The sequence below is a fragment of the Clupea harengus genome, chromosome 16, assembly GCF_900700415.2.
Source record: "Clupea harengus chromosome 16, Ch_v2.0.2, whole genome shotgun sequence".
NCBI classification, from domain to species: domain Eukaryota; kingdom Metazoa; phylum Chordata; class Actinopteri; order Clupeiformes; family Clupeidae; genus Clupea; species Clupea harengus.
This window is the reverse complement of record NC_045167.1, coordinates 13,220,782-13,246,724: the sequence shown is the minus strand read 5'-3', so window position 1 is coordinate 13,246,724 and position 25,943 is coordinate 13,220,782. Positions and strand designations below refer to the sequence as shown.

At 45.4% G+C, this 25,943-nt stretch overlaps 2 protein-coding genes across 5 annotated transcripts in view; both read right to left on the bottom strand.

Annotated features, from left to right (window-relative positions):
* Positions 1 to 1,408: 1,408 nt before the first annotated feature.
* lrguk (leucine-rich repeats and guanylate kinase domain containing) lies at positions 1,409 to 20,312 on the bottom strand. 4 transcript variants are annotated; one of them, XM_031583224.2, is made up of 20 exons: positions 19,548 to 19,886; positions 19,203 to 19,310; positions 18,812 to 18,893; positions 18,430 to 18,530; positions 18,107 to 18,188; positions 17,812 to 17,936; positions 14,448 to 14,591; positions 14,078 to 14,158; positions 13,831 to 13,917; positions 12,993 to 13,099; positions 11,843 to 11,962; positions 10,773 to 10,869; positions 8,976 to 9,089; positions 8,633 to 8,834; positions 8,107 to 8,220; positions 7,825 to 8,000; positions 7,432 to 7,520; positions 6,629 to 6,712; positions 4,475 to 4,638; positions 1,409 to 3,810 (listed from the first exon to the last, which is right to left on the bottom strand). In XM_031583224.2, the coding sequence occupies exons 1-20, from the start codon at positions 19,755 to 19,757 to the stop codon at positions 3,617 to 3,619; spliced, it is 2,481 nt and encodes an 826-aa protein (XP_031439084.1). In that variant the 5' UTR covers positions 19,758 to 19,886; the 3' UTR covers positions 1,409 to 3,616. The 4 variants fall into 4 exon arrangements, with proteins under 4 accessions (XP_031439084.1, XP_031439086.1, XP_031439087.1 ...); XM_031583225.2 differs by having other exon boundaries at positions 3,642 to 3,810; positions 6,642 to 6,712; positions 19,548 to 20,312; XM_031583226.2 differs by lacking the exon at positions 19,548 to 19,886 and having other exon boundaries at positions 19,203 to 19,516.
* Positions 20,313 to 20,401: 89 nt separating this feature from the next.
* exoc4 (exocyst complex component 4) overlaps positions 20,402 to 25,943 on the bottom strand; it is a 112,845-nt gene continuing 107,303 nt past the window's right edge. Inside the window, exon 18 of the mRNA XM_012824523.3 lies at positions 20,402 to 22,599. Within this exon, the coding sequence (XP_012679977.2) occupies positions 22,362 to 22,599 (238 nt within the window). The 3' untranslated portion in view covers positions 20,402 to 22,361. The remainder of the gene's footprint in view (positions 22,600 to 25,943) is intronic.

Below are 25,943 nucleotides of genomic sequence, written 5' to 3'. Positions count from 1 at the left end.
CATATTCACTGTAGGCTGTACCTTCATAATGCATTGATGCACATAGTAGTCATAGCAATACCATAATAATGCAATACAAGCCTGCACTTGCAGTTGGAACATCTGTTAAAACCGCATGGAACCTCTGCAAATACCTGTGGGTCATTCCAAGCCAAATCACCTAAAAGTTGAAGAATTTCCCATGTGGCTGCTTCAGTGTTCAGCATTCAAAATTGTATCATACCCAGATTTCCAATTATGGGCACAGGCCAAATTTTAGGACCCAACACCAAAAGTATGACAGAAATATGGCAATTTGAATTGAGGTACCCTTAACCGAATTTTCCCTCTTGCTCTGTCTAAAGTGTGCGGTGGCCTTTTCGGACACTGACATCTTCAACAGCGCTGAGGAGATCAGGCTGAAGTTTCTTCCACACACACACACACACACACACACACACACACACACACAGACACACACACACACACACACACACACACACACACACACAGACACAGACACAGACACAGACACAGACACAGACACAGACACAGACACCCACACCCACCCACACACACACACACACACACACACACACACACACACACACACACACACACACACACACACACACACACACACACACACACACACACACACCCAGCTCTACCCACTGCATCATTCTGGAAAATGCTCAAAAGTGGCCAAGGGGCTGAGGTGTGTGTGTGTGTGTGTGTGTAAACTCCTATGAATGATGAGTCTCGATCGGCAAATGAAAATAAGATACACACTCATTGGTGGAGGCAGGGGGAGCTGGAGCGCCCATTTCAATAGCGAGAGAAGCACCCAATGGCCGACGTTTGGTGCTTTTTCCAAACCAGACCCTCCCCACTCCCATCACTGAGTCACTGAGTGAACTCTAGTTCATAGTCACACTGGCGGCTGCGGAGGACTCTTAATGAAGGGATAGGCCGTGTTATAATGGCAAACTTTTGGATACCCTCGATAGAAAAAGGAAATTCACATCAAACTCAAGTTTCGCTGAAATAACGAACACAATAAATATTAAGAACACCATAAAATATAAGTTTTGGGAGACCTTGGGAAATATCTATATATATATTTATATATACAATATTTCCTCCTTTCATCAAGTGTGTGAGGAGCTGAATTGTATGTTTTATTTATGTTAACTTTACCATACGCTGCACTATGCAGACCCACACATTTGCTCTCCATTGTTTCAGTGCTTTAGCAGCTCGTGTCAGTTTCAGTGATAAGTTGTACATCACTCTTTATAACAAATACGGCCCGCGGCCAGAAACACAACTGACAGGTAGTTAAGGAGTTGCTCAGACACGAAAAAACGATTGCTCGCGAAGCCTGCATCGATGCAGACTCGCTGTTGGAGGGGTTTTATAACACACTTCCACTCCCTGCTAATTGGTTTGGGATGGCCCTTAATATGGTGGCCCCTCCATGGGAATGTGCCAGTGGAGTGGGAGTGGGTGGGGAGAGGGCTGGTTTGGAAGAGGCCCTATGTCAGTATCCTATGTTGCAAGGTTCAGAATGATTTTAAACAGTAGATGGTGTTTTCAGCCATTTTCAACCCATAAAATTGCTGCTTTTTATACCCATTTTTATTTTGTCAATATTAACACCAACATTGAAGTGTTTCATCACAGTACAGTCATATTATCTAGGAGACTACACAGCTCAAAAAACACATGTAATATACCTTCACGGTTACAAAGCTAATGATCTATGAAGCTGAATTTTCATGCAAAATGTCATTATTTATGATCTTCTATTTATCATCTTCATTGTACCATGTAGTAGGAATTCCTTCCACTGACAATAAATATCAATATGCACTGTAATAAGTACCTACATGTTTTTAATACAGCAAGAAACAAAATGGCCCAAGGGGTGAAATGTCAGTGTTGGCAATCACTCAGCAATGCTGAAACTCTGCTCACATTTAGTTCTGATAGAACCGAATATAACTATTCTACTGTTATTTTATTATTATTTGATCTGATTCTGTAACACACCCCTGGATGTGTACTCTGTCTGTCCTCTGTTCTCCCCCCCTCGTCTCCCCTTCCTGCCACTACCTATAGGGTGTGTTTTATTGGGTTTATTTGTTGTGGTATATATCATGTTGTACCGTCACATATATAACTTGCACGAATGATGACTTTACGGTATTTGCCTTTAAGATGTTAAAAATACACTAAAATGAACATATGGGAATGGAATAAATCTATCGCATTCTGATGAAAAATAAATGTTGTATGTATGTCAAAATCTCACAATCCCATATAACTGGCAACAACAAAAACAATGTACAACATAATACATTTTACAACTACGCTTCCAGTCAAGGTAATTCCTTAATAGTTTCACTGCTCATCAGAGACCTTGGCAAACCTGTTCACTCAGCTGGAACCTGACTTACTGGTAATGAACCCAGTCAATAAAAACGTCACCTTGAATTTGAAAAACAAAGGTGTGATCGGTAACTTTTACACACAGAAAAAAATGCATTTGTTCTTTTTCCAGACATTTCATTTCCAGATGTTTCAAAATTAACATAATATTCTTTGCAGTCATCCAGCAACACTAGTGACATTTTGAACAAGTTTGACTTCGCAATAATGTTCCTAATGTCAAAATGTGATAAATGTTATTTTACCATTTGAAGAAATTTCTCCAAATAACTCCAAATAACAATATACCTGTAAATGGCCTAATGATTGAATTGAATCTAATTGAAGCATATGTAGGAAAGAATAAAATACAACATTAATTGTGTTATGTTCTTTTTTGAAATCTCCAAGTCTGTCCTGACCTCAAAACAGCGTGTTTCAAAATCACAAACACTATAATTGAAATAATCAGGCTACAAAGTTTAAATATGGATCTCATAAAGACATATAAACTAAATGTGAGCAAAATGTCAGTATTCTAGGTAATTGCCAACGTTGACATTTTAGTCTTTGTATTTACACAAGATTTGGGGCATTTTATTTCTTGCATCATTTTACACCTTCACCTCAGCTCCAAATTCGAATATTTTTGTAAAGTCTTTTTGCTGTTTGAAAAACTGTGCAATACACACCATTGGCACATACAACACACACGCACGTACACACACGCACACACAGAAACATAACCCCAGACCCATTGGGAATAAAGGGGAGGGGAACAGCAATTTGTTTAAATAAAAGGAAATTTCAAGTCTTCCACGCATAGTTGCAGTCCTAGTTATTTATTACGGTCCCTGAATGAGTAATTGCTGTAGAGCTTGTCCTTACAGCACAGTGTGCAGATGGTGTGTGTGTGTGTGTGTGTGTGTGTGTGTGTGTGTGTGATTTGCAGTATGTAATTCCCATTTTCTGTTTGACCCTCCTGTTCATTTGGAACAGTGCCAACCTGCTGCGAATTTAAACTAGGGTGCAACACACCTCCACTAAAAGGACCTGGCTAAGACTTTGCTCCAACTTTATTTCAAAAGCCAACAGCAGCAGCGCACAGATTACTGCACCTATCCCACCTCTAAACTACCTCATAACTCCTGACTCCCTCCGGCCAAACCCCCCTTTCCTTTCGCGGCTGGTTCTGAGCTCCTCTCTAGCCGTCGGCAGGCTGGCTCTGGCTGGCAGTGGCAGGGGCAGGCTCGGCGGTCTTGCGGCCTGACGGGATGGGGGGCAGGATGGGTTTGGCGTTGGAGCCGGGCCTGGTGGGATAGGGACCCACGGCGGGGGAGAGATGGTCGGACACGCCCACGCGGGGAGCATCGGGGGTCAGGCCTGGCTCAGATGGATCTACAGAGGAGAATGGCAATCCCAGTTACAAGCAGTGACACACCATCACATTTGTTTCCTCTACCAAAGACAAAGCCATCTGCCCTTAGAAACCCTGAAACAGGATTAGAGGACACAGAGCTGCAAGATACAGTTTACACAGTCTTAGTATTGATATAGGGCCTGCATAAAGGTGCCCAGTTTACACAGTCTTAGCATTGATATAGGGCCTGCATAAAGGTGCCCAGTCTTTGTCATTGCCAATACATGACTGTCATACCAATAAAAGAAATCACAAATATAATATTCATAAACTTGATCCAATGCTGTTATTTTCCCCCCTCTATGTATTAGCATTAAGCGGCTAGTAATCTGTCATCACCTCATGGGAGGAAAAGATAATTTGATAATTTGGCTCATTAAAAACTTTGTAGGCATCCCAATTCTTATTAGCATTCTAACCTCCAACATAACAGGGGGTAAATGGCACTGCAACTGTCCTACTTCCTGAACAAGGTTTGACATTCATTGGACAATTACCAAGGAGGCATGCAAAAACTAAGTTCTGAAAGAAACTTAAAGGAGGGCACCCCCTTTGAGAGTGGAGGACCTAGTTGCAGGAGGAGGTGCTGTAGGACAGAGCAGGAGGAGGAGGTGCTGTAGGACAGAGCAGGAGGACACTTACCTCTGACCTCGTCCAGGTCGTGGTTTGCCAGAGCGGAGATGTCCAGGGGTTCAACGGCAGGCCCCGAGCCCAAGTCCGAGCCCCGGGCTGCTGGGCTAGCGGCGGAGAAGGCCCCGGCTGAGCTGCCCATGGACAGGCCTGAACTGGTGTGGGATTCCTCCACGCTGAGGGGTGTGTGAGGGAGAGATGGACAGATAGAGCGTGAAAGAAAAAGAGAGAAAGAGAGTGGGAAGAGAGAAAGAATGAAAGTGTGTGTGTGTGTGTGTGTGTGTGTGTGTGTGTGTGTGTGTGTGTGTGTGTGGGGAAATCCAAATTATGACAGAGGACGGTTATAATCTCATCATAAATGCACCACTTCCCTATCTATTATCTTAGAAGGCTCTTGCCAACTGCGAGGGGGCGGAGAGCTGAAGTGCCTCTCTGGTGCATCTGTGGCTTGTTAGACTCTATTAGGAGTTTTTAAGAAGCACTTTCACCGTTTCCCTGACAGCCAATTAGATACACAGCTTTAGCAGAAGGGGGCTGGGTGGGGTGGGTAGGCTGTCTTTATTAAAGTATGCCACGATCCTTTATCGGAGCTCTCTTAAAGCTAAGCGCTGCAAGTAGAAAATGGCGGCGGAGGACAACCTGCCCACAGGTGGCTCCTGAGGTAGGCTCCATTAAGAAGCAAACAGTTACGAGAGTCAGACTCATTTACAGAGATTTGTCTCAGTCTCTTGGGTTGCCAGTAAAATAAAAAAATAAAAACTATGCACAGGCCTGGAAGCCAGTTCTCAGTGCTGGTGAGTGACTTGCATGTGATTAAACTGCCATTTTCAAAAGGACGTTACACCCAATACATAATGGCTGTGGGCCGCCGAGTTGTGTATCGGGGGGGTTGGGAGAGGGGCGCGGGGGGCCTCCAAGAAGAGGAGCACATCATCAAACTGTCAACACAATTAACAGTGTTGTGTTTGCTTTTGGGGTCCAAACCCCAGCGGAATGCATGAGTGCCACATGGCTGCACGCGGCAGGGGCCTTCGCCGCCGCGCCCCATCTGAGCCGGCGAATTTGTGCAGCGCCTAAATATCCCGGGGAGATGCATATGTCAGCGGCCGCCCTGCAAATGAACAGCCGAGTGGGGAGAGCCGCGCACAGCCTGCTTTTTTTTTTTTTTGCGCTGGGTGAGTATACACGGAGGACAAGGAGCACAATGCAGAGGGGGAGAGAGAGAGTCGTAAATCTGAATTTATGAGTGCCAGGACACAGCCCCAGATGGTTGTGGGGGTGTGGGGTTGCGGAGGGGTGGAGAGGGGTGGGGGGGTCTGCCTCTGTGTGCTGAGATTTCAACCCTCGACAGGGCAAGAGAGCGCTAGCTAACATACGCTCACACATCAGAAAATTAGTGGAGGCACGAATGCAAATGAGGGAATGGTGTGTTAAACTGCTGCCATACTCTCCCATCTAGATGTAATACTACTTCAAGGAACCTCTGAGTTCATTTATTTTATAATTAATCAATTATAAAGTTGAAAACATTGTTAATAATGTGAGTGCTATGCGCCATTCTTAAAACAGGCTGATTTTTCTCTGCGTCTTTCCTTTCATCAATGCCTTTAACGTATAGCAGACAGTACAGCACAGATCAAATAGTACCAGTTGCTGTAAGAGTACCACAACGTGGAAGAGTAGAACTAGCGCAACAATGTAGGAGTACCAGTCATAGGTCTATAACTAGCGATCTATAGCGTATTTAGAGATCTAAAACTAGCGATCTACAGCATATTTAGAGATCTAAAACTAGCGATCTACAGCGTATTTAGAGATCTAAAACTAGCGATCTACAGCGTATTTAGAGATCTAAAACTAGCGATCTACAGCATATTTAGAGATCTAAAACTAGCGATCTACAGCATATTTAGAGATCTAAAACTAGCGATCTACAGCATATTTAGAGATCTAAAACTAGCGATCTACAGCGTATTTAGAGATCTATAACTAGCGATCTACAGCATATTTAGAGGGTTCCAATAGCAATGTTTAAGATTAGCAACAGAAGAGTCCCAACCGATCCTCCAGTCAGTGGCTAGAATGTGTTTGTGAGGACAGAGACGGAGAGCCAGCAGGTGAGAGTTAACAAAGGAGAGGTCAGGGGTCATGGAGGGTCCCACTGACCTGCTGTCGTCACCTGGGTTGGGCAGGTTGCCTCCTGTATGCCGGCCTGGAGAGACCAGTGAGGATGGAGCTGTGTGAGCACACCTGTACCACACGCACACGCACACACACACACAAACACACACACACACACACGTACACACACACACACACGTACACACACACACACACACACGTACACACACACACACACACACACACACACACACACACACACACGTACACACACGTACACGTACACACACACACACGTACACACACACACACACACACACACACACACACACACACACACACACACGTACACACACACACACACACACACACAAACATAGAGACATTTAAAGGGTGGCAGTGGCAATCACTAATACACAATCTGAAGCTGTGACCTGACGCATGAGAGAATGCTTTGCTTGAGGGTGAGCTGTTAAAGGCGACACCTGATTGACTTATTGCACCCTCTGATATTTTTTCGAACACAATCAAAAGGTGAGCTGGTGGAAAAGCCAGATCATTCTGTCTGACAGCTAAGGGGCTCATCATGGAAAAACTACAGCAAGATAAAAGATCACACTTCCTTATGCCCTGAAGGTTGGGCAACATACACGCGCATTGTACTGCATGTTGCAATTCAGTGACTGCCAACTGAATACATAGAGCATGACTTCATGGCAAAGGCACTCCAGGAGCAAGTCGAAAGGTAACCCTTCTGTCCTCTTGTGCCGGGGAGACTCTGAAAGAGATGCTGCATCTCAGGATGATTTAACACAGTGAGAGAATGGTGGTGAGTGTAGATGTGGTACCTCTTGAAAAGCTGAGAGTATGCTGCTGGACTCTTCCCCATAAGAGCCTCTCGAACCAACTGACGGCGTCTGGAGATGGAGGCGTGCTCCTGCAAAACATACCAAAACAAACAAACAATCCGTATTGTAAAACAGTTTTTCTTCAGGCTGTTCTGAGAGCAGGTCAATGATGAACACAGGTACTGTTGGTACTTGCTAGTCCAGCTGTAACTTCAACTTGATGAATAAAGATGACATTTTTATTACATTATATTCTGTACATAGTACACTCAAAATCTATATAAGAGAAACAGTGAATATGAATATTTCACTGTATGCATAAATGATTGTTTGAATATGTATGTCAGAGGACTCGAGCAAAGCAATGCCGAGTCATCCTTGTGCCTGACTCACGGCGGAGGTCTTCTGCGGTGTGAGCTCGGCCTGTAGCTTGTTGCGGTAGTTCATGCTGTGGGAGAGGGGGGGCTCGGCGTCAGGGGAAGCCAGGCTTTTGGCACTGAGCTCAGCCCTGGAGTAGGGCGAGGGCTCCTTCAGCCTATCCGTCACCAGAGAGTCGGCCGTCATGGCACCTGAGCAAAACACAGCAACAAGACACAGCACCAGAACGTTCAATTTACACCTAACTACCTGTAACACACCACGAGAAGACTTCAGGGGTGGTGGTGAGACCCTCACCTGTGGAGGTGTTGTCAGGGGTGGGTGTGGTGCTCAGGCCTCCCTCCCGGTCCGTCAGACCCAGGTACTCCTGCACCAACTGCTTGAGGGTCTGGTAGGCTTCCTTGCGGTCATCTGTAGAGGAGCACCATCCATTGCTTGATCATATGCCCTCTTTTGCCATTGGAGGATCTGGCACATTTTTGGCACATTCTGGCACATCATGCATTCTTTTTCCACATTGATGTAGCTCTTTCAGTTTCAGACCCAACCCAACAGTTACCAGCTAGTTTAATGGTGTCTGTTGGCAGTGGTGCAGGATGTATTAACCTTTACAGCTCAACTAATCCAAGTAGTTTAAATTATACTAGTAGCCCACATAGTTGTGGCTGACATGTATCTTGATATTCATACACTAATAGTTTATTAATGATCTTTGGTATCTGTTCACTAGACGGATTCTCTCATCTCACTCTCACACTACATATGTCAGTACACAAAAGACTGCTCCTGTTTCTTCTTGATAAGTGAATGCTGAGTCCCTTACCACAGGCGATAACATTGTCGAAGAATCCAGGCTTGTCTCTGTTGACAGTGCTGTAGGTGTCGATTCGGGCCACAGCGTGCTCTATCTGCGCCCGCGTGTAGAAGCCTCGAGCCCTCAGGCACCTGGTGTAGGCCTCGGTGCTGGTGGGGATCATCAGGATGTAGCGTGGCTCAAAGTAGGAGTTCTTCAGACTGAACACACCCTGCCAACCAACACACACACGCACACGAACACGAACACACACGCACACGCACACGCACACGCAAATGTCAGTGCTGATGCTTAGTGCATGAGACCTGGGCAACAAGCTCTTGGGATGTGTGTGGAAGGGATTGTCTTATACCTCCAGTTCCATGTGCACAATGCAGGCCAAGCCCTCTCTGGCCACACTCTCTATGGCCTCCACGGACAGGCCATACCAGTGTCCACAATACTGCATGGTCTGGATGAACTTGCCCTGAAACCGGGTGAGAGAGAGAGATTCATTAATAAAATAAACAGAAAGAGAGGAAGAGAGGGATAGAAAGGGAGAAAGACAGAAGTGACACAAAACGCATCTCAAAGTTCTACCCGCAACATTCTACAGGTGCTCGGCATTCCACCGATGTTCTAGATGTTTCCACAGAGATTAACTTAAGTACGGCGTGGCCCCTGTGCTACCTGACCCCCCCGCCGAGGGTCGAACTCTTGAACCCCGAGGGCTAGGAGAGGACCCCACCCTCGCAGCCCCTCAGCACGACCCCACCTCTGACCCCTGCAGCTACCTGCAGCTGGGCCCACTTATGCCCTGTGCCACAATTCATCACCAAAGCCAAAGGTAACCCTCGAGCCTCTCCAAGGGCTTCTGTTACAGAGACTTAAAAGAGATCTATGGATGGTGCCCCCCCACCCCCCACACACACACCTGCCTAGCATCCCCTTCACCCCCATCATATGCTCCCCACAGATGGTACAATCTGCAGCGCGCACACACACACCCACACACACACACACACACACAAATGCCAAGAACACTGGGGGTGGCATGGCACCACTATGATCTAACCTACGCATTTCACTGCTTTAACTACATACTAAAAAAAACTGCTCTAGCGACAGCGTGTGCAGCTGACTGATGGTTAATTTTTTTGGGGAAAAATTTGACCAGTTACTGGGCAAGCAAAGGTCCAGGGCCATACAGGAGAGTGTGTGTGTGTGTGTGTATGTGTGTGTTTGTGTGTGTGTGTGAATGTTTGTGTGTGTGTGTGTATGAATGTGAATGCATATGCATAGGTGTGCATACTTACGTTGGAGGGGCCCATCTGCCTGCATATGATAGGGCGGCGCACGTCTCTGTATAATCTGAGCGGTGACACTTCCTCTCCGCTTTCAGCATGCGGTTCTGATTGCACATCAAAGGGCTTCCTCCTCTAAATCACCCAGCAACCCCCGATTTATCAAACCACATTGGACTTATATAATCGCTTCTTTAAAGGAGGAGGAGGAGGAGGAAGAGGAAGAGGAGGAGGGCCCAGACGGGGGAGTTGAAAGCAAACCCGGGCAGGCATTTTCGAAAGCACCTAAGGGTCCCCGGGGAGAGCCAATCTGGGACACATCCCTCCCTCTCATACAAATATTTGGTAGCTGCTCGCCTTTGAAGAGTCCAACACACGGTGCACTAAAACACCTTACAGTGCACTTTGCCAAGTCGGCAGAAGCACACACACACACACACACACACACACACACACACACACACACACACACACACACACACACACACACACACACACACACACACACACACTCAAGTTGGAGGATCCCGAGAGAGCAAGGAAAGTAAGGTGGCAAATGTCAAGAAGTCAGCAGCTGATGCTGCTCGCGGGAAAGTCAATATTTGGAGGTCATGTACAGTTTGTGAAATTGCTGCCAATTACTTTTACACATGTATCTGTTAATTACTACACATTGTACACCAGACAAGACTGAACAGGTAGAGTGGCTTGACAACACTATAAAAGGCAGAGAGTCAATGGCAGCAAGAGTATTTATTGAGCTCTATACTCATCACTCATCAGCTCCCGTGAAAAAGTACTATTGAAAAGAAAGAGTAGGTGTTGATCAGTTAATTTGATACTGGAGTGTATGCATTTGGACCCACCATGTGAATCATGTGGCGGAACTCTTCCTCTGTGACAAAGTGGTAGTCAGATCCATCCTCCTCCCCAAAGTAAGGCCCCCTAGTGGTGTGGCAAGCACTGCAGAGAGACAAATGAGACAACATCAGCTACCCTGACACACACTTCATAAATCACACAAGCTGGAACCAACCAACCAACCATGAACACACAGCACTGCAGGCAAGTTCTCCTATTGCATTCAGTGGGTTGGTAATTTATGGAAGATAAATATGTGGTCTAGTCCTGGTGTAACCTTTAGTAATGGGAGGCAGAGAATGCACAGGGCCTTCCATTAAAAGAACATTTGACAAAGCACTACAGAAATGTCAGGTATGCCCAAAGTGTCTGTGTGCATAGGTGTGTTTATTTATGTAAAAGCAATATGAATGTGTGTGTGTGTGTGTGTGTGTGTGTGTGTGTGTGTGTGTGTGTGGGGGGGGGGGTCCAGTCTCCCTTACTCCTCCATTAAATCCAAAGTATATGGCCAGTTTTCATTTATTCACAAAAGGATTGTTATTTTTTATTATCCATAATTTAGATGTATATGCTTTACGAGAGAAAGAGAGAGAGAAAATGTATATACTGTATATGCTGCCATTTCGATTTCTTGTTCTTTTTATTCCTTATCCTTTGTATGACTGCTTTGATAATACAAATGCCAAAGCACTTTGAATTTAACTGAATTAAATTGAGAGAGAGAGAGAGAGAGAGAGAGAGAGAGATGGAGTGAGAGAGAGATGGAGCAAGAGAGAGAGAGAGAGCGAGAGAGAGAGAGGAATAACACTAGATCAGATGCCAGGTCAGTGGAAATGGTCATCCTCCTGTGCCATTTCACATCCTGAAGGTCATAACCCTTTTCTATGTACCTATCTGACATACCAGTACTGAGCTCTGACTGTGGACACTGGGTTAAAGTGATCATGTTCAGGTTACATGTGGCCATGTTAAATCTGACTCTTCTCTGACTCCTGCACCTGATCTGAGTGCAGTGAGGAGGGAGGGAGGGAGGGAGGGAGCGAGGGGGAGGCGAGGCAGCTCCAGAGAGACTCACCCGTAAGCGAAGAAGTCACTGAACTCGTGGCACAGCTTGTGGGCCAGCTCTCTCTTGCCACCGGCCTGCGGGCCCGTGAGGATCAGCATGGGGTAGGGCGTGTCCAGACTGGGCAGCGTGCTGAGCCACAGGAGAGAGGTGTCGCATTAAAGCATGGCTGACTGGCCACTGACCTTACTCACAAGAGCCTGCAGGACTGCACAAGGTTACATACACTGACCAGGTCTGGGCCCATATGTGAGCCCCCCACCCCATCCCCTTTAATCAGTGTAATATTTATTCACATTCTGACTGCATGCGTACATTTTGTCTTGACTGTTATGGCCTCAAAATAAGGTCAGTCTTAGTAAAGTATCTATTCGGCACTGCGTATGCAAAATGTCTTAGTACAGTCTCTATTCAGCACTGCGTATGCTAAATGTCTTTGTAAAGTATCTAGCATTCTTTGCCTTGGCTTTGGCTTTGGCTTTGACTGTGTGAATGTAACCCGGACCGGACAAGCAAGTCAGCCCGTTTATACTATTTAAGTATTTCATTGTTTAAAGGGTAATGTGTTTTTACTGTTTTCTAAAATATAAAGATACTGAAACCATACCGCTAATGTGGCCCAACAAAAAGCGCAACAAAGATCAATGAAGACAAAGTGCTTATCAGACAGTCCTAGTACCTCTACCCACAAAAATGAATAGTTCATTATTAATCAATATGGTTGTGTATGTGTCTACATTGTGATGATATATTTGGTAATTATACAGTCAGTCATACTGAATATAGCACTTACTCATATAAGACAGCCCTTACGCCTTCACAGTACATTTAAGATATTTATCACTATGTGAAAAAGAACAATAACTAAGTAAAATCATGCTGTCATGACTCCAATAGGCAAGGCCTTTTTTTTTTTTTTTTTAACAATTAATGATAGTGACCTTGCTTGCAGGCACACAATATAAACTTTACTTGACAGTTGTGAATGAAAAAAAAGCCTTACTTCCACATTAAACAAAGCACTTAATGAGGGTTGATGAGAAAGGGCACTGGGCGTTCATCTTGAAAATAATAAAAAATGAAAAGAATAATCTCCCTAACAGTGGAGGGACGGAAGAAATGTAACTCGGCAGGAAGGTAATGAGGACTCCCGTTGGCTCACCTGTCCAAGATGACCTGGGGCTGCATGAGCTGGTACACCACGTGGGTCATGTGATCCCTGGCAGCCACCACCTCGGGGGGTGGGTCGTACTTATTGACGGAGGACACCTGTGGGGGTTGGACAGCCCGCAGCAGCGGTGGAGGAGCGGTGGAGGGAGAAAAGGCATTTGATGCCTGGTAAAGGTCAGGCTGGCTTTATACCGAGCCCCATATTACTCATTCCAGTGCTGATGAGACCCTCGCAAAAACAGCCTGGGGGGTGTTGAATAAACTGTCTGAGAAAAGTTAGAACTTCATTGAAAGGTAAAACGTTCAGCTAGGGGAGAGCCATAGCGTCGGCATCCCACACCATATACTAGTTCAGTGCCCACGGGGATCAGGTTCGAGTCCGGCATGAGGTAATTTCCTCAGCCCACTCCCCATCTCTCTCCCACTTGCTTCCTGTCTACTCTCCACTCTCCTATCGATAACAAAAGACTATAAACACCATTACTAGAACAGGATTGAACAGAAGAACTGATAGGTCAAAAAGAAGCCAGCACTATGATGGGCAGGAGAACCCCATCCACATGCACCTCTGCTAATTACGAAAACTTAAGCATGATGAGATGTTTCAGTCCATGTCAAAAAGATACAAGGGTTCAGCCTGCAAGCCCCTTGTGTTACTGTACTGTACAAACTACCTCAATGTGTCATGACTCATATAGACATACAGTACATTACTGTATCCCTGATTGAGTCTCATAAATGCAGTATTTAAAATGGCTACCCAGCCTACACCCTCGTGAACTTTCCCCTCAAGTGAAGCATGAAGAACCTCGGGAGCACACGCCCTGTACCTTCTCCTCAGCCGTCACCTTCTGCTCATCTAAGCCTGTCAAAGGCTGGAGCAGGAAGATCACAGCCAGCCGATAGTCTGGCTGATCCTGGAAGGGTGGAAGAGAGAGAGAGAGAGAGATAGAGATACATTCATGTGCACATTCCCTGTGACAGCCAAGCACCATTCTGAAAGATTGCAGTGAAAAAGGCTGGAGATGTAAGGCCACTCTGACTGGTGGTGGATGAGTGGAGGTTGTGAGATGTAACCTGGACTGGGTTCCTCTTCAGATTGAGTGTCCTCAGTAACCGCAGGTCATGGACGTGGGTGGCCTCCTTGATCTCACTGATCTGTATCAGTGGGAGGGAATGTATATAAAGGGACACATGGAGTACAAAAAGAAAAATAGCAGCCATAAGTAAGATGTATGAGTTCATACACTTATTAACCTGTATAATTCATACACTACAATAAAAATTGGACATATGGACAAAAAACGCAGTTCTTGCTAGTCTTAGAAATAGAATACATATTTAGTTCACACATACATATTAAATATTACATTCACCCGCTGCTCTGAAAGTCTGAGTTATTGACCACTTGCTTCAGCAAAAGAAGAGGGGAGGGGTTTAACTGTACCCGGTTATTCTCAAGGTTAACAGAGCCCAGGAGGTGGAGGTTCTGCAGGCCAGAGAGGCTCTGGATCCGGTTGCAGGCCAGGTCCAACACCTGGAGGGCCCACAGGGTCTGCAGGTTCTCAATGGCCTGGATCAGATTACCTCTCTGAATGAGACATGTCACCAAACACACACACACACACACACACACACACACACACACACACACACACACACACACACACACACACACACACACACACACACACACACACACACACACACACACACACACACACGTCATGCCAAGACAAGATAAGGCTGCAATACACCCAGATATGAGGCACATTTTGGGCACCCCTAGTCAAAAGTTCTGTTTCTGTGAATAGTTTAGAAGAGAGTAGAAGATGAACATCTCCAAAAGGCATTTTAAGAAAGATTTGTGTGTTATTTTTGTTTGTACCACTTTAAAAAGAGTGAAGAGTGGAACAAAAAGAAAAGAATGGAGCACTGTGCAAACTTTTGGGCACCCTAAGCGATTTGAGCTCTCAGATAACATTTAGCAAGGTCTCAGACCTTAATTAGCTTGTTATGGCTGTGGCTTGTTCACAATGATCATTAGGAAAGGCCAAGTGCAGGATGCGAATTTCAGAGCTTTATAAATACTCTGACTCCTCAAACCTCACCCAAACAATCAGCAGCCATTGATCCTCTAAGCAGCTGCCTAGCACTCTGAAAATTAAAATAATTGATGTCCGCAAAGCAGGAAAAGGCTATAAAAAGCTAGCAAAGCATTTTCAGTAGCCGTTTCCTCAGCTCATTATATAATTAGGAAATAGCAGTTAACAGGAACGTTGGAGGCTGTGGTCTGGAAGACCAAGAAAACTTTCAGAGAAAACTGCTAAATCCCTGTTTGACTCTGCAAAACACCTTTGGGAACATTCAGCAGGCTCATCAGAAGAAGAGTCATCAGAAGAAAACCTATCCTGTGTCCTCACCACAAAATTCAGCGCCAGAAGTTTGCAAAGGAACATCTAAACGAGCTTTATGCAAGTCCTGTGAACTTTTTGGCCACAATGAGCAAAGGTAGGTTTGGCGAAAAAAGGGTGCAGATTTGAATGAAAAGAAGACCTCTCTGACTGTTAGCACAGGGCTGGATTGATCATGCTTTGGGCTTGCATGTGCAAGTGTTGTAGCCAATGGCACAAGGAACATTTCACTGGTAGAGGGAAGAATGTATTCAATTAAATGCCAACAAACTCTGGAAGCAAACATCACACCGTCTGTAAAAAAAGCTGAAGATGATAAGAGGATGGCTCCTACAACAGGATAGTCATCCTAAACACACACCTCAAAATTGACTACCTTGATAGGAGCAAGCTGAAGGTTTTGCCATGGCACTCACAGTCCCTTGATCTGAACACCATAAAAAATCTATGGATAGACCTCAGAAGAGCAGTGTGTGCAAGACGGTCAAAGAATCTCACGTAACTAGAAGCCTGTAAGACAAAAGGCATCTACAAGCTGTGATGCTTGCCAAAAGGGGTGTTACTGACCATGCAAGGTGGCCAAACTTTTGCTGCGGGCCATCTCCCTTTTTTGTTTTAAAGCAATGTGTCATCTTCAACTTTGTGGCTTTTGGAAATCATGTCATCTTCTACTTGCTTTGCTCTTCACAGTAACAGAAATTATGACCAGGGGTGCAACTTTTGCATGCCACTGTATACACTCAGTCGCAGACTTAAGTTAACTCAAGTGCTCTGTGCCCCATCTGTAAGAATGTGAAACTTTCCCCCGGCATGTCCGTGAGTGACAGGCCAGGCTCTGCTCGGCTCTGCCTCCGCTGACAGGTGACGACTGACAGGTGAACAGCTGGCGCAGCGAGGGGAGAGCCGTGCCAACCCGTCAGGAGGCAACATGCTTCCCCTCTGCCCAGCCCCTTCCCCTCTGCCAGAGACCATCCCCTTGCTTTCCTTTCCTCCACCATGCCTGTCATTCAGCTCCAGCTCCTGGCCCTGGCCCCCAAGACCCCTCTGCCTGCACCCCTGCCTGGCAGCGAGACGCCCACAGCGGGGGCTAGTGACCGCTGGGGGCCTGGGAGGTTCCGGAGCTGGAGTGTAACGGGCTGAGAAAGGATGCAGATGACAGCAGCACGCTGTTAGGAGTGTGCCGGCATGGGAGAGAGGCCGACAAGGCCAAACTGCCTGAGAGAGGTGGAATGAGAGAGAGAGAGAGAGAGAGAGAGAGAGAGAGAGAGAGAGAGAGAGATTGTGTGTGTGTGTTGTGAGAGACTGTGTGTTGAACGTGGTCCAGCTTCCTTCACACCGGCAGCTGGCCCCTTGGGACCACGAGTGCACGGTGCAGGCGGGTGGGTGGAGGATGTGGGGGCCTGTGTGTGCTGCTGACGATGAAGAATCACTTTGATAAAGAACAACACAAACACCCTTGAGTAGAGTGGCAAGGGTCTGGAGGCACGCTGGCCGGCCATATGGTGGGCTTCAACACCTGCTCACGTTAGCCCTGCTTCAGCCTGCATCTAGTAAAGACTGAGCGCTAAATTATACAGCCTGAATATCACTGCAGAGGAAAACAATGAACAAATCCCAATCCACCCCCCACCTTAAAACACACTCATGCTGTCACAAAAACTTAGAAAGCACCAGAGTGATAGCGTTGGTAGATAACATTGAAAGGAAGTCTTTTAGGGAAAAAAACACACAAAAAAAAAATAAACTGATGACACCATGGAATAATCTGGATGACAGGTGAGGCAGTGAATACACCAAGGTGAAGTGTAAACAAAGGATCTGTGGGAGAAGACAAAATAAATGACAACATGTCACCAGGTTAGGCAGCAGCAGTTAATTAGGCCACAGGAGACACATCACGAACGCTGAATTAAAAGCAGAGAGCTCTACAGTCCTTTTATACTGTGGAGCTCAATAACGCTAGTCTTTGATACAAAACACCAAAGCCAGATTTATCCTGCTCACAGATATGACTCCACATGACATTAAAGCCTTTAAAAAATGCTAGCACTTCTTGCAGACTTCTGCCAGAAGCAGTAATCATGCAGAGTCCATGACCTCCCTTCAATATGGTGCACATAACAAAATAATTTGGCAGGCAGGGATGATCATCTCTTTGAACGTTTCCTGATTGGTTAATACATTTCAACTGTGCTGAGATGGTAGTTGACAATTGCAGAGCCCTGGAAGAGGGCCCCAGTGTAAGGCTTTTCCTCCCTCAAAGCAACGGTACCCCATAATACTATATGTATATTCTATAACATATTTCCCAAAACTGTCATTTTAAAAATGTAACATTAATGGAGCAGGATCTGATAATAATAATAATAATGCAATAGAGGGCCTTGTCATGCCTACCAGGCAGAGCTCTTTCAGTGGCAGGTTGTCCAGACCGCCGATGCAGGAGATCTGGTTGTGTGCCAGGCTGAGATGGGTGAGGCTGGCACACTTGTCCAGTCCATGGATCTTTTGGAAGTGGTTATCTGAACAGGGAGGTCAAGCAGTTAACTAAACAAAAATGTAAGGCATTTATGTGTGAGTGTTGAATCCTGACAGTGGCCAAAGTTACTGATGATCCTGACATCACTGAAGGACTCATCAGCACATGTAGAAATTGAGTAAACTAAACTTCAACAGTCTATAAAAAGGATACAGTCGAGGTTGATTTTTTTCAGGAAGGAGTAGGCAGACAAGTCCTTCATCTCAGATATCTGGTTGTGGGAAAAATCTACTTCCTGCGACACCCAAACCGTAAATAATTAAAGCACATCAGAGTAACAACACAAGCATTAATGTGACAGCAGTGGCAATGCTTAATTATATCAGTGACTTCTGCTTCTATCTATAAACTCAAAGGATGAATATTTAGTAGCTGTGAAGTGCTGTGGAAGGCACAGAACACTGGAGGTTTATGATAAGCGTACAAAGCTGGGCAAAGATACAACTTTGTCTTTCCCTGTCAGTTGAAGGTCCCACCTTGAGATTTTTGGGTGGCTTGAATCCAAAGAAGTCGGTGAGTTCGTTGTGCGATGCGTCGAGGATTATGAGGTATGGCATGTGGCTTACACAGGATAGATCTAGCAGTCACACAACATTAGCAGCTTTAGATAACTAAGAAGGATGGGGATGGCAACACTACTCACAACGGTGATTATTTCTTCCCCACGCAACGCCAAAGAAGCATGAAGGACGATGTCAGGAAAATAAGCAAACCAATTCAAGAAGATGCATGAGGCAAATTAATAACATTAATGACCCACCCGAATGAATACCATTAGCTTACATGACCAGAGGCTGCACATAGAGGCACTGCAGTTTAGACTATTGTTTGTATTTTTAAATCAAATTACAGTCATACCTTTTATCTTATTGCGTGGAAGCTCTAATTTCTGAAGGTGGACATAATTGCAGAGAATGGATATGTTAGACAGACTGCGTCCCTGCAGGCAGATAAAACATAGAATCACAGATTTAATTAAGGCACACATAAAACAGAGGGGAAAATACATCTGAGACCAAGACAGGGTACACCACAAATTTAATATAAATCGACCTCAGAGCTCAAAGGCGGTTTTTTTTCTTTTTCCAAATGGTACAGAGAACAGAGTAATGATTTTATAACCATATTTTTTATAGTAAATCTCTATATGTAATAGCTTGTGTGCTCTAATGGGGTGATATTGAGTTGGCCATGGATAATGCAGCAGCGTAGCAAAAGAGATTTAGGTCTTGTGTTTTCATTGCCTTACTGGAACAGAGAGAAACTGGTAGACGTGCTGGAGTCCAGTCGCAGAAAGTCCAAGGTTGGATAAGCAGTCAGCCACTTCTTCTTTAGTTAGCTCCCCTTTATTCTTCATCTGGTACAATAAATTCGTGATTATCAATTACTTCATTTCTGCATTGAGATTTATCTTATCAACATGCAACAGTTTGCTTGTAACCGCTATGACCTAGGCTACTATTGCAGCTAACGCTACATATTAGATTTTGAATAGGTTAGTGACAACTGGGTTGGGCTACATCTAGGGTAGCCTTCAGAGATAGAGATAACGTTAGATAACTACAAAAATAATCATGAATGATCTAACATCTACCTCCATGTGTTCCTCGTCTTCGTCTTCAGATGTAGAAAACGTGTCTGTGTACCTTCGGGGACTTAAGGGAGACCCAGGTGTGGTTAAAAATGGATGCACATCCCTGCACCCTTCAGGCAGTGACCCATGGGGAATGACAGAGTCTAGTGATACAGGAGAGTATGTCGGTGAGCTTTGCTGCAAATATAGGGGTGAAACTGCAGCTGTCATTTTTGACACTTAACATCTACAACTTCTACTTGTTGTGTTTTCTACCCGAAATCTAAAATTAGATGGTTGGACAAGCTAAAACGGATAGCTAAGTTACACCTAGTCAGAAGCTAGAGTCAACACCTCTCTTGAACTGTGTTCTTTTCGTTACCTAGTAACCAAACCTAGAACTGCGAAGGTAGTTATGGGATTTGTAGTTTATTTGTCCCTTGGTCGCTTGATGGGGCAAGGCATGTGCAGAAATACGGAAGGTAATCGGGATGCGTTTAGACTGACGCTCAATCAAAAACAAAGTTAATCAACCAAGTATAAACAACCAAGCGAACAATCACACAAAAAACACATACTAACTACCCATACTAGAAACCCTGGCGAGTAAAGAAAAGATGAAAACATCATGATTTGATACAAAAGAGCACTTGTTTCCCAACCAGTTTTTTGAGTTTGTGTAAACATCACTGACAAAAAAATGCTGTTGCCATTTTTAATAGTTGTAAGCCTGATTATGTACGCACTGCCTCTCAGAGTCCCTGTTAGAGTGACTAAAACAAAAACAAAAACGTCTTAGCACTGTTGAAAAGATACGTAAACACAGTCAAGATAGCAGTGGGCTCACATACAACACAAAACACCAGACAATTCTGTCATCTCAATTGTTTATTGTTGCTGTTTTTACTTTTTCTTTTACACAAACATGGATTGGCAAATCAGTAACATCGAGAATTAAATGTTTATAGGCCTGGGATGCACAGAGTGCTATTTAGATCATCTCATCCAAGATTTTTAATGTACATTTTAAGGTTCGAAATATCATTTTTAATTAATCCTATGCCATGCAGGCACACAAGAAGTACATTCATATGCAAAAAGCAATTCAACAGGTGTCCTAATTAGTGTTGTGCAAAACAAAACGTGGTTCCATAGGTAATGTTTACAAAAGAGCAACAAAAACTGAAAGAATATAACCAGAACAAAACAAAAGCCTTTGCTGACACATGAGCTGTGTGGGAACAAACACCCTTACAACCCCCTTCTCTCTTTTCCTATTCTCCCTTTCTCCAGTGAGGCCGCTCATGTGCAGGCTCTCAGTCAGGCTTGGCACTGTCATACCTCTGGTCACACCTCACTTGTCTCTTCCTGCCCTTTGACCCCCCCCCCCCCCCCCCCCCCCAAAAAAAAAAACCCTCAACCTGGCTTGACAGCAGTGAAAGGCTCTCCTTAAGATTTAGATCAGCAACATAAATGAAAGATTGTTTGCCTCATGTTAATCCCTGTGGCTGCCTTTGCTCCCTCATTGATTTCGGGGCTGAGTCATTATGATGGATCGTTCCGGCACTTTCTGGGAAGAGCATCCCTGCCTCGTGCCTCGTGCTTTTCACTTCTTTCTCCCTTCTCCTGACAAGGCTCTCTTTCTTTCCCCTCTTCCCTTTTTTCTGTCTTTTGTTAAGTACTTTTCTCCACACACTTAATTAACTAAAAATGCCAAGGGAGCATAACAGACAAATCATTTGTGGCTCTGTGCTGGAGTATGTGCATTAGCGTTAGCATTTGCTTAAGCGAGGGAACGCAGTGGCTTTTAAGAGAGGACCCAAATTACAGTCATAGGTGGATAGCGAGCATCCATTTTGTAATACCATCCTTGTATGAACTGTGTTTACACTGCATCGAGGCTGGCTCTTGCATTCCAAATGAGTCTCTATGCTGCAATGGTCAGCACTGAAATCTACTCTCCGCCCCCACCCCACCTTCTTCAACTGGAAACTACAGGCTGAAATAAAGAAGATTAAGAAATTGCGGGAAACAAAGTAGTAAAAGAATATGAACAAGAAAATAAAAAAAACTAAAGAATCTGTGGCTAAATGAGCGTGTGGCGATTTCCATATCCTGGTCTCCAGGGAGCGGAGTGAATCAACAAAAATGCGAGGCCACACGATACTATTCGCCCGATAATAATTCAAATGGTTCTAATCTGGCATTGGCAATTCCGGGCACGGGCCTGCAGGGCCGGCTGGGAAACGCTGAGGAGGAAACGGCATGGCCGCGCTGCGCTCTGATATTACAGAGAAAATGAGATGAAAATGGCCCCAAGCCGGAGCCATACAGTCCCCGAGCACTACAAAGTGAAGCCAGGTCCAGCAGAGCATGATCTAAGGATTTATCTAGTTAGTGTGCGTGTGCGTGTGCGTGTGTGTCTATTTCTCTAGGCCTTCTTATTAAGGAAATGTCAGGTGCTTGCAGTACAAATCACTAGATACCCATCAGTTGGGGAAGTAACTTTCCGGTTCATTGCGTTAATGCATAAATAAACTGTAAGAACAAACAAACACCCAAAGTCAGGAAACCACATGAAAAGGCATTAACAGGATGATGTAGCTGTGAAAGTAAAAAAAAAAAAAAAAAAGAAGATATAAAGATAGAGACGGAGTTTCAGTAACTTGCTGACACTGTTAAAGCATTAAGTCTGTATGTGTGTGTTTTGAGGGTTAGATTAAAGCATTACAGACACATCCCATTCCGCCGTCCATCTATTCACCTATCAGTCCATCTATTAATCTATCAGTCTATTCTCTGTGGTTCTTCCACCCCTCCTCTCCTCTCCTCTCCTCAGACGGTGGTGATCTTCTTGTCTTTAGTGGCCTGCTTGATGGCCGCCTGCTCGCAGATGAGCTCCTTGAGGCGCTGCAGACGCACGTTCTGCACGGTGAGGTCGCCAACGCCCGTCTGGCTGCGGTGCAGCAAGCTCAGTGCGTTGGTGTACTCCAGCTCGGTGTAGCGCACGCCCTGGTCCACCACCAGGTTCAGCAGCTCGTCCGGCGTGTTGTACAGAATTTCGTAGTACTGCCTGCAGGGGGAGACAGAGGGCAAGACTAGCAGTTAAGACAGATCTGTTGAAACATTGGTAGATACAGATGAGTTTGAGTCCAAAAAAGAACTACAGGACGTCCAACAAGTGCAGAAAGTGGCGAAGGGCACAGGGAAGCAAATGTGAACTGCAAGGTGGTCCTATCAGGAAAAAAAGTCACAGAAATGAAACTGTAAATGGGTCAAGCACAGGTGGCTGAGAGTTTTTGAGACATCTTTCAGCGTCCTTCAACAGGTTTTTTATTTCCAGGACAGTAGCTGTTCCTTGCTGCTTTCTCTGGATATGTCAACGCTATGCCTGCAAAACAAAATCATTTCAAAATTCAAGATTCCCAACGGGAGTGCATGGCCAATTCACAGGGAACGCCTGTGTTGTGCATCTGGCAATTTCCTCCCCTGCACAAGCTAGATGGGCCAAATGCCTTAGAGAGGAAACTGGTCACCCTGCTGCAGTAAAAGGAAAAAAAATACCATCTCCTCACTAGCAGGACAGTAGGGTTTATTTGATATTTGCACAAACCAGGCATACGCACACACACTCACTCCCATACACTCCCATATTCTCTTTCTCTCTCCCTCCCTCTCCCTCTCGCCCTCTCTCTCACACACACACACACACACACACCACACACACACACACACACACACACACAAAACACACACACACACACACACACACACACTTCCCCTGACTGTAACACATATCTGGCTTCACTGCCATTTCAACCTGAAGTGTGCAGGAAAAAAAAAAAAGAAAATAGAAAAACAAAAGAAGAGAAAGAAAGAAAAAGAAAAAGACCTGAGCCAGCACAAACCCTCCGCAGCGGCACCAGCAGCACCGTCCCCCTGAGTGCTCTCGTAAGCTTTCCCATCACCTGACCCTACCTCCACACACACACACACACACACACACACACACACACACACACACACACACAGACACAAACACACACCGCCAGACAAACTCCACAGACCAATTTATCTCCAGCTCCGCAGTGGAAAATAGAGGCCGAGGGGACTAAATTGGAGGCCCAGGTTCTCCCGTGGCTTCAATTGACCACCTTGGCCAAGGGCAAGCGTCTGCCTCAGCAAGCTGTAACCGCGAGCAGGGAGAGCGCGATGGCGAGAGATAAGCGGAGGCGGCTATTGTCACTGCAGAGAGAGAGGTAGGGAGGGAGAGAGGGCTTTGTGAGAGGAATCTAGGCGAGTCATCTCGTCATCAGAACACTTTGTGAGCTGCAAAAAAAAAACAGGGAGGAATGGGGGAAAAGGGTGCTCTTAAAGCGACTGCCTGTCAGAGGCCTTCCCTGGGAATTGTTGAGCATTTTAGAGGAGTGCTGGTACAGTGCTGTGTACAGGCACAGGGGCTGGAGACAGGAGGGCATCTTCAAATGGTGTTCCAGAATGGAGTGGAAGGGACCCACAGCATAAAAAACAACCTTTGGGGTGGGGTGGAAGGATTATCCTCTTGTGAATGCCGGCACTTATCTTAAAAAAAAAAAAGAGGCTGTTTGTGGATGCCTGTGACAACCATTTCCAACTGAACGGGGACGTTTATGGGGTTGGTTGGGAGGAGTGTGTTGTCGTGGTGGAGGTGGAGGTGGTGGGGTTGGGGTTGGGGTTGGGGCAGGTTCTATCAGTGTTTGTAAAGCACTAATGGAGGAACACTAAGCGGCAGGGCAGAGACACCTGTGGGAAGGGGGGGTGGAGGAAACTGCAGCAAGCCTTAGAGGAGAACAATTTTATACAGCTTTCTGAGGTGGTGCCATTGATTAATACGCCTTTTTTCCCCCCCTGATCTGCGACTACCAATGCCCTTGGTTGTGAGAGATTAGCATATTCACTTCCTGCGTCCGTCTCTTCCTCCCTCTCACTCTCTCTTTAAGCGCTCTCTCCAAGGTCTGTTCATATTTAATTCCTCTTTCCATGGGCTCGTCACATTGAGGAGAGGTCATCGCTTCTTTTATAAACCATGGGGAGCGGCAGGCTTCTGTTCTTATCATATAATGAAATACTGTATGTGTCTGTGTCTCACTGTGTCTCACTGTGTGTGTGTGTGTGTGTGTGTGTATGTGTGTGTGTGTGTGTGTGTGTGTGTGTGTGTGTGTGTGTGTGTGTGTGTGTGTGTGTGTGTGTGTGCGTGCGACACTGAGTGTGCAGATGAGAGCAAGTCTATGAATAAGCATAAGTGTGTAAGCGTATGCGTGAGTGTGTGTGTTTGAGAGTGTGAGTAAGGGTAGGTGAATGCGCCTGCGAGTGCAGTGTTGGGTGTGTAGGTATATCAGTATGTGTGTGTGTGTGTGTGTTTGTGTGTCTCTACGTGAATGTGTGTGTGTCTACGTGAATGTGTGTGTGTGTGTGTGTGTGTGTGTGTGTGTGTGTGTGTGTGTGTGTGTGTGTGTGTGTGGGGGGGTATGCTTACATTCCAACCCTTTCAGTCTCCCCTCCTTGAGTTTGCCTCTGCTCTCACCACCGCACCATTACCATCATAAAGGGCCGTGGTGTGCAGTGCAGCTTCTTGAAAGCTCATTAGACATATTTCATCTCTTGTGTCAGCGGCCCGACAGCCACAAACAAAAAAAAAAACAACAAAAAAAGAGAAAAAGGAAAGAACAGTGAGTCAGGCCAGCTGTTTGCCCGCGCAGCGCCGACTAATAATGGATCACGCCGCTACACGAGCAGCTTTGTTTCATGTGATTGTGTTCTGGACTCCGTCCACACGGCGAACATCTATCTTCATTTGTTTATAATCCATTAGAAAAAGCCCATTTGGTTCCTAATAAGGGGATTAGGGGTTACATCAAGAGGTGCGTTAAGCACTGGCTTGATTTATTGCCAGCTGATTGGCTTATTAATTGCTTCGGAGATAGCGTCTTAGAAGTGTGTGTGTATATGAATGTGCCATTTGCCTGTAAGTAGGGAGAAACATGGAGTGGAAGGACTGGCTTTGTAAAAATGAACAACATAATCCCACACAGTACTGAAGCACTTTTAAAAAGAGGTTTACGCACAAGTCAAATGGTCAGGAGCTTCTAATACCTCTACATCTCTAGGTCTCTCCTTGAGCTGTATGTTCTCTCCTGTGGAATCCTAGATCCTGCCAGCCTTTTTTTGGGGGATGGAGGTTTTTGTACTTGAAAAAGTGCTGTGGCTGCAGCTGCTGAAGTTGGGCAGCCTTGTCCACAGTGCCTCCTTGAACTCAACTTAGGCCTTGTGAAGCATAGATAAGACACCGCTAACTTCCCACCACCGCTCAGAGAGTTGGAAAAGCACATGGAAGGCGGCACCAAAAACCTGACAGGGAGGGTTTAGGAGTAATTGCTC